Here is a 12431-nt window from a genome sequence, read left to right on the forward strand (position 1 = left end):
CTAAGTTGATTTTCCTTGCCAACACCATATAGAACCCAAGGACCTTCTAAACCTCTGGTAGCAGCATTGAAGGACACCATGCCCTATAGTAATGCTCCTACTTCTACTACCATGTTAGTGTTGATAAAGGCAAACCTCACCTCTCCTCTTCATTGTCTCAAAAGATGTCTTACCTGCATTATCATTTTAATTACCTGGCAGGATTGATTAATTACCCATTGAGGAAATAGGATTTGCTCCTCACAAAATTGATCCTCACACCCACGTCACAACCTTTGTAGGCGTGCATTAGGAACATTTCCCCATGAATAAAAACATGCAACTAGGAGATATTCCTGATGTACGGATACAAAAGCTGTGAGATAGGTGAAAGAACTGATTTTGTGAGGAGCAAATCCAATTTTGTCAATGACTAATCTGAGTTCAGATTTGCTCCTTACATAATAGGTCCTTACCTGCATTATCATTTTAATTACCTGGCAGGATTGATTAATTACCCATTGAGGAAATAGGATTTGCTCCTCACAAAATTGGTCCTCACACCCACGTCACAACCTTTGTAGGCATGCATTGGGAACATTTCCCCATGAATAAAAACATGCAACTAGGAGATGTTCCTGATGTACGGCTACAATAGCTTTGAGATAGGTGAAAGGACTGATTTTGTGAGGAGCAAATCCAATTTTGTCAATGACTAATCTGAGTTCAGATTTGCTCCTTACATAATAGGTCCTTACACCCACCTCACACTTTTTACAGCTGCACATTAGGAACATTTTAGTATTTGTATGTTTTTATTCATGGGGAAATATTTCCAATGCGCGACTACAAAGGCTGTGGCATGGGTGTGAAGACCAATTTTGTGAGGAGCAAATCTGATTTCCATTGGCCCACCATCCACATTCAACTTTATTTGATATTTTCTACATGGAATTTTCCAAATAGGCAAACTTGAATCTTCTTTATAGTGAAGTAGAAACCTATAAACAAGCCATTGCAACCAATGATTTGATACTAGTCAAGTTTTGGCCATATGTTCAATTTCAATTGTTTGTAGGCTGTTTCAAATTGCAATACTGCAGTTGATTGGCCTATATTACAACAATGCTAAACAAGATACATATGAGGGGAAGATGGTTCTAACACTTTAAGGGGGTGTTCTATAGTGTTAATGAGAAATTGGTGGGTGTGGACTGGTCCACACCACACCCTGTGCCAGGGACCAATCCACACCACACCATAGTTTGCAACTGTTCCAAATTGTGATAGATTGTGTGGACCGAACTAGTCCACACCCGCGGTGGCATTCTGTAGGTGTGGTGTGGACTGGTCCACTGGTGACAACGAAGGTGAGTTCGCCCAAACTCCTCCCCTCCATGTTTGATGTTATTTTCTTGTTTTTTGGGTGAATATTTGTCTGGATTCATTTTTTTTTTTTAGATTTTTCAAGTGAGAAACCTGAAATATTTACTTGTTTTTATTTTTTGCATTGTCTATGTGATGGTTCCTATGCATGAGTAGATTTTTTTTTTTGCGTTTTTTTGTTAAAAATGATGCAAAACATATGTTGAAATATGTGGGTTATATATTTTTTTCTTGATTTTTTGTATGAATAATTAGTTAAATGTTTATATTTTTCTTGATTTGTGATTGTATTTTTCTTTATTTTTGATATGTATAGTTGTGATGTTTTCTTATATTTTGTTGTGATTAATAATTAGTTAAATGTTTACATGTATTCTTGATTTGCGATTATAAGTATTTATGATATTATTATTATTATTTATCAATAATATTTATTATTTGTTATTACTTGTTGTTGTTGTTGTTGTTATTATTATTATTATTATTATTATTTGGGTCTACATGGCACTCCATGTGTGGGCCTACATGGGCTCTCAAGTGTCATGATGTGGCGACTTTTCATTGAAATGTATATTATAATATGTGAAAAGCATTGTTTATATGTATGAGTGAAGTGAGAGCTAAAATTGTCATTTGTGTCAATATAAGCACTTATGGGAAAAGAAGCTCACAAAGCATCCCACCCCAATAAGTGCTTAAAAAATATAATAAGTAGTTTGGCAAGTGGGTTACCAAACAGCCTTAAGTGATTGTTAAAATAAGCATTTATACTTCTTTTAACAACCACTTAATCACCAAACATAGTCTAAGACTTTTTGTCTCTCCTCTCTTTTTCTCTTCAATAGAGGAGCATTTGTGTCATAAAAAAAAGTGATACAAGGTCGATCTCATACACTGAATACATCTGATATCTTTTTGCCCTTATTTGATATTATCCAGCAAATTAAAAGGCACATGGTCTCTAACATTACACAGTGTCAAGGAACTGTTCAACCTAAATGCATAAGTTGTTAGGCTGCAAAATCTCTAAATAGGATTTTATTTTCTAGCATGTACCATCTCAAAGAATCATTCAACCTAAAAGCTTATAAACTATTATAGTTGAGGTCTCTGAATAGGATTTTATTCTCTAACACACAAATACTATATTCTATCCTAAAGCGAAAGGTACCTCTTTTAGCTAGAAACACTTTATATTATATAATATAGATGTTCTTTTCTATGAATTAATTGGCTTTCTTTTCATTTATTTTCGTTTACAGCTTTCTTTACTAGAATTATATTCACATGAGAGAAGATCAATTAAGAAACTACATCCCAGTGTGACCATGGACTTGGAAAGGGACGACCTTAGTAGAGAGTTTGGGCACCACCCTGTCTTGTCTGCTATTGGGCAAAGCATCTCTCTTGCATATGGAGCAAACAACAAGCCTTGTAGTTGTAGCTGGAACTTGCATGTACAATTGAGGTGGCCGGTTCAATGCACGTAACTCCATCAGCTCTCTGTGCAGCCTCCGATTCTCTTCCGTTAGAGTTTCACAGCAATGTTTAAAATACTCAAAATCCATTTCTGTTTGCTTAGATTTGGTTCTGTTGTAGTTTGTTGCAAGAGAGGAGGAATAGTAAAACAAAGAAAAAAAAAAAGAAAGAAAACTGTTAAGCAACGTAACTCATATAATTAGGAAGAATGAAGAATTTTTTTACACTTTGCAGTAGTAATTAAAAAGATGCAAATCGATTCACGCTTTTCGATAAGTTACTTATCCGGGTAAATGCACTTACCTGGGTAAGTCTTTCCTAACCCAGGTAAGTGCATTTACCCATGTTCTTTTATTTCCCATGTAAATAAGGCAATGATCATTTTAGTCATAAAAATTCATTATTACAAGGGGCATTTTTGTCCCATTAAAGTGTTGGCAAGTTTCCCTTAAGGGGGAAAAAATTATTTACACACCTAGGAGATAGTACCTAGTAAAATAAGCTTTCCCTGGTCCCCACATAAATCTGAAAAAGATGATATATGATTTTTGGTCAATGAGAATCAAAATCCAATTGACGAACTTTCCCCCCTCTCAAAATCCAGAAAAAGAATGCCCCCTTAAGGTAATTTGACTTAAGCTGGTCATTTAGGGCCTAGGGCCTGTTTGGAAGGGCTTTCATGCCATTGCGAGATGATCCTCACCCAGTAAGTAATGTTTGTTAAAAAAACACAGAAATCCCAAATTATCTGTATTTCAGCCAAAAAGAAAATGGTTTCCCTTGAAGCGACTTCTCTATCTATCGCATTTAAGCTCTTCTTTGTGTTATTATGTAAAATATTGTTATTTCAACAACACAAAGCAGGGCATTATTGAAATCTATATCGAGTCGGTGGATATGCATAGTTCTAGATTTGATTGGCTAATATTCAGATTTAAATCCAATAGTTCTAGATTTGATTGGCTAATATATATATATACATATAATATTATATTATAAATAATATAATTAAATTAGATATTAAATAGTATTAAAAATGATTAAAATATTATGTTATAAATAAAATGAACCAATTAAAATGACTTTGATATTGTAAACCATGAACAAAATGAAAACTTAACTTATGTGAAACATGAACTTACTAAAAAAAACAATCATTTTTACTAATAGATACAATTAAATTGTTAATATATATTAACATATACATTTAAATGGAATCATATAATTGATCAAACCTGGATCACCCTTTACTGAATCAAATTTGAATTTGAATTTGGATAAACGGATATCATTTGTAGCCCTAATAATAAGTGCGTTTAATATCAAGGTAAGGAAGATATATGGAACTTGTAAAGGGGTTTAGTAGAGGGTATATATGGCTAAGGGTGTCAATGGATCGGTTTTGGATTGGACCCTGTCCAGTTCAAAATCAATTTAGACGGAACCAACAAGATATATTGGATTGGACCAATCCAGTCCAAAATATTTATTAGATTGAATTGGACCTGGTCCATCCATAATAAATTTATATTGGATTGGATTGGATTAAGACAATATCTGGTCCATTGATACAAGATAAGAATATAGGTGTTAATGAATCAGATTTGGGTTGAAACCAATCTAAATCAAAATGAATTTGAACAGATTGGACGGTCCAAAATAGTCCAAAATATTCATGGATTGGATTAGACCTGGTCCATTTGTAATGGACTCACATTAGACTGGATCGGATTGGACCAAATCCAGTCCAATTAACACCCCTATATATGGCACAAAAGGGAGTTGCAATTGGACATTTCCTCCATCCAGTTGCAACTACAAAACAATCTCACTAAAATATAGGAAGCTGGGCATTCACAACTCAAGATTGGTATTACAAAGAGCTATATATGAAAAGACAATTTTAGGAGATATATTACAAAGATATGATATGAAATAATTAAGATACACATGGATATGATAGGAAAGCCCACATAAATCTTACAGTTTCCTCAATAACATAAATTCTAGAGCTTAATTGGCTACAATAAGGTATAAATACATAAAAGAGAAACTTTAAGGCTGTGTTTGGTTTAAAGGAAAAAGTAGGGAAAAGAAGGCTGTGTTTGGTTTTAAGGCTGTATTTGCAACTCCCTTCCTTTCCCTATCTTTTCCTTCAAACCAAACATAACACAAACGCATGCATTAAATATTAATACATACATGAACCAACCGTAATTTTCATTTGTATGCAATACAAATCGAAACCATATTATAAATTAAAATGCATGATGCATCAAAAACTAAACAATTTTTACATGTAAATTATAAACTTATATATCACAAATGCATACACACATCTTAACTTAATATGCAAGATATTTATTTGATGAGGCTCAGTTTGGGAAGAGTGCAAATACAAATACAAAATATTGCAGTGTATATATCTGTATTTGCACTCTTCCCTAACTGAGCTTTAACATTTTTACAAGTATTCAAACATGATTCTGTATTATATTTTGATTTAATTTAAAAGTATAAGTTTAATATAAAACTTCATTTAACTATTTATAGATTTATAAACTGTACTGGTCCTACCTTTCTAGTTTTGCCACTCAATTACTGTTTGCCATAATGTTAAGAAAGACTAGAAACTTTCAATATAAGAGGGACAGCATAATAATGATAGTTAACAAATACAAGCCAGTTATATTATCCAATTGCATTTTACAGCACCTACAACCAAGCTACTAATACTAGGGGTGTCAATTGGACTGGATTTGGTCCAATCCGATCTAGTCCAATGTGAGTCCATTATAAATGTACCAGATCTAATCCAATCCAATGAATGTTTTGGATCAATTTAGACCGGTCCAATTCAATGTCTGGACCGTCCAATCTGTTCAAATTCATTTATAGCAATAGACCAGATATTGACTTAATCCAACCCAACCCAATATAAATTTGTTACGGACGGATCAGGTCCATTCCAATCTAATAAATATTTTGGACCGGATTGATCCAATCCAATATGTCTTGTTGGTCCATCCAATTCATCTAAATTGATTTTGGACTGAATGGGGTGCAATCCAAAACCGGTCCATTGACACCCTTAACTAATACAACTACTGCTGCTGAATATAGGGTGCAACTTGGACGGGTTGGATTGGATTGATGATCAACCCAGGCCCAACCCTAAAGAAAACCACAGGCCGAGTCCTGGCTCAACCTGTGGTCAATCCCAACTTTATCAACCCAGTCCAATCCAAACTTAACCCAATGTAACTTGGGTCGGGCTTGCTTCAGGTTGAGCTGAGCTGGGTTGGTCTAATCTGAAAGAATTTATGAACATATTTTTGTACAGCCATCTATTTTTGGATTTTATAGTTCAATTTATGATAATCATTGATGAAATAATCCCCACTTCATATGAAAGAGAATGGAGGGAGGAGGAGAGTTATTTGTTTGAGAGTGAGGAAGCAAGATGATGTGGTCCCGACTTTATTATACAGGAGATTTAGAATTATTAATTAAGGTAGGAAGAAGATATAGTGCAAATTTTGCATCAGTTTTTTGGAATGCAAAATTTATATGGGAATCAGATATGCACAAACAAATAGAGTCATATATAGGTTCAATGATTTCCACACAAACAAACATTAAATTGCAATTTGTGGTACACATGCATACACAAAAATTATATTTGAAATGTCACTGACCTTGCTCTTCGATTTTGGAACCAAACCTCGATTTGTCGAGGCTTAAGATTTAGCCCCTTAGCTAGTTCAGTTTTCTCTTTCTGCTCAACCAAATACACATGAAGAAAGAACATCAGTTAGACATGAAACATGGTGCAATTTTGTCTTCCCATTATGCATCAACATTCAAAAAGTTGACAATAAATTGAAGCACCCAGTTGAAATCAAGTTCACCTTCGCTTATATCCCTAAGATTAGACCACACATCTTAGTTAGATTGGACTTCAAACTTTAGGGTTAATTTTCTTCTTATTGAAGTGGACCAGCCTCTAATGTGTATTCATCTCATTGGTTTATATGACAGAAAACAATCATATAGGCGCTTGAGACAAGGTGAACTCATTGAAACCATATTATATGATTCTATTAGAAATTATTAGTCTTCTAGAACTAAAATGCATGAAGGGCATTTTAGGGACCAATAGTAAGAATGTTGTCAAGTCCGATGTCTGAAGTTTGAAAATAGGGAGTATTAAAAGAATAGCATGGCATCTGAAAAAATTTTGCTTTTAAGACAAGAACAAGGCCTTAGTAATGTTTGAAACAAAAACAATCATTATTTGAGCCTTATCCTAACCATAAGGGGTCAGCTACGTGAATCCTTTTTTGCCATTGTATTTTGTTCTATGCCATATAAATCATTAAATGATAGGTGTTTAAATCATTTCTTATTACTTTTACCTAAGTCCTTTTCAATCTGCCCCTAACTCTTTTAGTCCCCTCAACTTGTAACAGATCACTTTTTTTGTTCTAAGATGGGGCTATGTTAGATATTATATGCTTGCAAATATAAGAAATATGAAAAGGCAGAAATTCGAGAGATTGCAAAGTCTCTCTTATTTTCTCTAGATATAGAGAGAGAAAGAGTTGTGGGAAAATTCTTAAGAACTTGCATAATATTCCTTAAAAGATTTCCTTCAACTTTTTCCCTGTTTGGTTAAATTGGAATCTCCAACTGTTTGGTTGGGTGGAATCGGAATCCCATTTCCATTCCTGCTAGAATGACATTTCCCCCATTTGAGGGAATGGCCATTCCCTACCCCTGGAGAATGAAATATCCTTCATTTTGAGCAGTCCTAGCAAGAATCGGTAGTCTCATTTGGTTTAAGATAGAACAAGTAATTCTGAAGGGCTACACAATGGGGGGTAGCCCATCCTCCAACCCAGGTGCAGACGGGATTTGATCCCAAGTCTCCGCTATGACCAACAGAAGACCTTACCAACCAACTAGTTGGCACCTATGAACAGTTTAACCTTAAATCAAAAGAAGATACAAGTATTCTATGTTCAGTCACTCAATGATTGCTCGATTTGATAGTATAAGAGAGAAAATTTTGAGGACTTTCTTACTCAGGTCCAAGTCAATAATTATATCTAGGTATATATGGGAGTTTACCTGCTAACATGCTGTAGTGTGTCGAACTTATTTATGTAACTATAGTTTTTTTTTTATGTAACTAAATTTGGAAACATGATTCAAAATGGGAAATTGTCTATTTCAGTTCAGTTTAAGAATTATAAAAAATGAATCAGTCAAAGAAACAAAATAACTGGAAAAAAAAAGCAGAATATGCATATATGCATTTGAAACCTATATTTTTAAAAAATGGGGATTAAAATTTTAACTATTTTCCATGTGATTTCTGTATGATGTCAAATAATAAAATTTAAAAAAAAAAGCTCAACTTCAACTTTATTTTCCCAAATTCTTCCTGAATTTTAGAATTTTCATAGAATTGAAGAACCTCTGAGAAAGCCCAGAAAACCAGTAATTCTACAATGATCCTCTAGATCATTGACCAAAGTAGCATACTCGGGTTTAAGTCTGGATCTTCCGTATGATCAGTGTGGTCATTGTGATATATCCCCCCCCCCCAGCTCAAGTGAAAAGCAGGTTAATTCATGCGACAACTAATAAATTGTTCTGTTATTTAAAAAATAAAATAAAATAAATTGACCCTGCATAGAAACCCTCTCTTCATAAGTAAAACCCTTAAACAAGGAAGGTTATGCATAGCTATCAGGTTTAGTTGGTTGCTTATATTATTCATTTTTCTCTCCTTATACTTGAGAAAGAGAACTAGATGATTTCTCCCTCTGTAAGAGATTCATTATTGTTTTCTAAACTTTCATTAAAAGGAGAGCAAAGTAAGGACACTCAAATGCTATTGTTAGAGACTAAACCTATTCAGGGACCTCATCTAGCTTAAGCTTTTAGGTTGAACTATTCCTTGAGATGGAATATCCTATTTGACCAAGTGGTCTAGTGTTTAATCCCCGTTGTCTCTATTTATAGTAATTAAGTTTAAGCACAAGGTATGGGTGGACTTGTGCTTGTCCACGCTTCAAGCATGATGGGCTTTCACGTGAAGAAGCATGTTAGAGAATAAAAACCTCTTCACTTAATAGCTTAAGCTTTTAGGTAAAATATTTTCTTGAGAGTTATGCCACTTCATACAATAACTCACAGTCCAACGACAATCTCAATGAAGAAGAAGAAGAAGAAGTAGTTAGAAGAAAATAATGGCACTAAGCCCATTTCCTTCTGCTCAAAAAGCCGTGAGCTGGCTAGGGATTCATAAAAGGGAGAAAAGAGAAAAGAGAGGCAAGAAATATTGATTAGGGCACATCCCAATTTTGATAAAAAAAAAATTGGTTGTCTAAGTTCAACATGTCCTCAACTATTGTAACCCCACCTTGAATTGGATGAAATGAGGTAAAGTGGGGTCATAGAAATGCATCAAAGGCTGTGATTTCACGATTTTAGCCCAACACTATTCTACTTGGCGACAACCATGGTGTTGGATTTGACCCCAAGTCTCTGCTACAATGGGTGATTGATTATTCTACCAACTGAGCCACCACCGGTTGATAGTTGATATGCTGATGGTGATGACCTTACCTGATACTTTAGTCCATATGAACCCCATGCAACAATTACAATGAGATGGCATGGTTATATTTTTTGATGTTTTGTGAAGGGCTACACAACGGGCGGGAATAGACCATCCCAACCTAGTATAAGTGGGATTCGATCTCAAACCTAACCTTACCAACCAAGCTAGTCACAAAACCATCACATTTCCTTGCAACCCTCCCAACAGATGAAAATGAAAAGGCAGAGACACGTGATGTTTTGAATTTATTTCCATTGGCAAAGATGTACTTGGGGGTGCAATTTGGGCTAATTAATCATGTTAGACTTTTATCAAAATTTGAAAAGACCCAGCAGCCCAAAGGTGCAACCAGAGCTGCATGCTGCATCCTGCATCCCTATGGACAGCCCATCCCGTGTGAAAAGACAACAACTACCCCTATTAAAGTACAAAGCGTATAGGGCTGTCTTGTCTTTTCAAAACATCACTTTTTTTGGTCTATCCACTAATCCCCCTCGGATGTGCTCTAATCACAACTCAAATAAAAATAAAATGAAAATAAAATAAACCCAAAAAGTCGAGTGGTCGGAAATCATATTACCATCCCGATTGTTGGATAGACAACATCTATTGATGGACAAGAGCTTTTGGAGTGTAGGGAGCCAGGTGTTATTTGTTGGTTCTCATTTGGTGACAATCAATGTCCAGTAGTAAGGCTTTTGGTATCCACAGACCCAGAACAAAAGGGACAGAAAGCTGCTACGTCATGCAGAAAGCTACAAGCTATGAACTAAAACAACTAAGCAACAGACAGACCACATAATACTGTGGGGCTCTTACCTGGCTTAATGTGCTTTGCTGCTTGAAACAGCTTTCCAGAATAGCCGTCTGATGGGCAGTGAGTCGAAGCTTTTTCCGCTTTGCTATCGTCATTCCTTCTTCATCGCCATTGTTAGGGCTGTCGTCACTGCTTTCATTTGGGATTTTGTTCATGTCAATCCCTAGCCCTCTCGTCCTCCCTTCTGCATGTCAATCACAGAGAGAAACAAAAGCAGGATTAGAATTAATATATAGAATAATCCTTCTATTTACAAAGAAAATGCAGAGCCAATGGTGGGCCTGCAGGTTTCAGCACTGTTTGATAAGATGACCCAGGAACAGAAACCTCAGTTTCTAGTTCTGCAACAACAATCTGTTGTACCAACATATCTGAAATAAATCCCTATACAGCATCTAACTCTCTCCCGTGAAGACTGAAATTTCAAGTACAGACAACAGATAACTGATATGACTTTGCTTGAAGATAGATTAAACAGGATGACAATGATAACTTCAATATATATACATCTTACCACCACGAGATAGACCTCTGTTGTCTGAAATGGATTGGATGGTGATCTTGGGTTTTGTTTCTTCTCCTAAGTTTAATCTTCTTGATGCTTTCTCTGTACCCATTTTTCCTCCTGAGAAAACGAAGCAGTTCTGGTACGTATATATATATATATATGGTTCACCGAGAACACTCGCTCTCAAAGATTAATTTCTTCTTGATCGTCGATCACCGGAAAATTTTATTAAGTTCTGAAGTAATGACAGTCATGATTAATGAAACGCCGCCGGGAAAAGAAATCAAAATACTGCCACCGGAAACCAATCAAATGATGAGAAAATCGCTGCCGGAGTGATGAAGACGGGAGGATGAATTCAATTGAACATGAAGCAAACGAGAACAGTCGCAGGCACCAGCCATGAACGAAACGTTCTTTCTGGGTTGGAACTTGGAAGTTGGATTGGAGTTAAGGTAGCGTCTCGCTAGATATTTATTAATTCTTACGCAGGATTACGTAGCAGAAATTTTACTTAACCATGGTTAATTTCGGGTATTAACCACGGTTAATTCTAACTGGTCTGGTTGAGTTAAATGATTTCAGCGTAAAGCCGAGATTCGAGAAAGATCCTGGGTCCTTTCACGAATGATTGGTCCTGGCACAGTTCCTCTTCACGTGAGTGTTGACGAAAATTCCTCCCTGGACACGTGGACCGCGCGTGAATATGTTGGAAAAAGAGAGGACATGGATGCTCAAGTCTGATGTACGCCATGCGTTTCATCTTACCACGTGGCGTTGTTGATCAACAGTACGTGTCATAGATGACCAGTATTTTAAAATCCGGACGGAAGGTTGAACCGTTTCTTTCTCCCTCTCTGGATCAATGGCTCAGTGGTTCAACCATTTTGGGTAAATATATCAACCAATGATATCATCAATATAAAAACCAACGATGTTACCAAGATAAAAAAGTACAAAAAATAAAATAATGCAAAAACTTGGCAATATGCATAAGGGGTTAAGATTGGTCAATGGTTCAACTGCCAAAATATGGGTCATTAATTAAAGTAGTGTTTGGTACTGTGGTGTTGTATAAGTGATTTGAAGTCCTTATGTAGGAGTTATATAGGTATTTTCATTTAAACATGAATAATTAAAAATCCTATTTGATTGGATTGATCAAGAATGAAAACTTTTTGTATTTTTTTCTTTTTCTCTGGTTATGTAAAAGTGATTTTTGAAAGAAACACTATTTAGGCATTATCTGCTCTAGAACCTTGTATGACATGTTGTCTTATGTGGGATCTAATGGCACTTGTTTGGTATTGTTTCTAACAATACCAAACACCTTCTAAAGTGATGTTTGATACCATTGTTATTTCTACATGAAACATTTTTGGACTGATGAATACAAATTGACTGGCAACTATTATTTGAGGTTGTTTATAGATGAGAGAGACAGATCTTTAGATAGGGGCTGCGTGTATAAAAGTCAAATTGATGTTCTTTGTTCCATGGGTGCACATGTTTAGAGAGGGGAGGCTATTTGTAGAAAAGTCAAATTGATGTTTTGTTAGTCTAGTCATTAATTCTAGGTGAAGTGACTCTCTCATATGTGATCAACCAAAATGCTTTTGATAAAAACA

At 35.4% G+C, this 12431-nt stretch overlaps 1 protein-coding gene across 2 annotated transcripts; it reads right to left on the bottom strand.

Moving 5' to 3' along the window:
• Positions 1-765: 765 nt before the first annotated feature.
• On the bottom strand, positions 766-11265 carry LOC104593658 (homeobox-leucine zipper protein HAT14-like). 2 transcript variants are annotated; one of them, XM_088891104.1, is made up of 4 exons: positions 10810-11265; positions 10298-10476; positions 6543-6622; positions 766-2955 (listed from the first exon to the last, which is right to left on the bottom strand). In XM_088891104.1, exons 1-4 carry the CDS (start codon positions 10910-10912, stop codon positions 2676-2678), a joined length of 642 nt encoding a protein of 213 aa, XP_088747230.1. In that variant the 5' UTR covers positions 10913-11265; the 3' UTR covers positions 766-2675. The 2 variants fall into 2 exon arrangements, with proteins under 2 accessions (XP_088747230.1, XP_010251929.1); XM_010253627.2 differs by having other exon boundaries at positions 778-2955; positions 10298-10479; positions 10810-11264.
• Between the last annotated feature and the right edge of the window lie 1166 nt (positions 11266-12431).

This window comes from Nelumbo nucifera, chromosome 7 (genome assembly GCF_055504915.1).
Source record: "Nelumbo nucifera cultivar China Antique chromosome 7, China Antique-T2T, whole genome shotgun sequence".
In the NCBI taxonomy this organism is placed as follows: domain Eukaryota; kingdom Viridiplantae; phylum Streptophyta; class Magnoliopsida; order Proteales; family Nelumbonaceae; genus Nelumbo; species Nelumbo nucifera.

What these genes read in the sequence shown, in the direction of transcription:
- LOC104593658 (XM_010253627.2), bottom strand. Translation starts at nt 10,912, where the DNA reads ATGGGTACAGAGAAAGCATCAAGAAGATTAAACTTAGGAGAAGAAACA. An exon ending in CAGAGGTCTATCTCGTGGTG is followed by an intron (nt 10,480 to 10,809) that starts GTAAGATGTATA and finishes ATTGACATGCAG; the next exon opens with AAGGGAGGACGAGAGGGCTA. An exon ending in AGCAAAGCACATTAAGCCAG is followed by an intron (nt 6,623 to 10,297) that starts GTAAGAGCCCCA and finishes TTGGTTGAGCAG; the next exon opens with AAAGAGAAAACTGAACTAGC.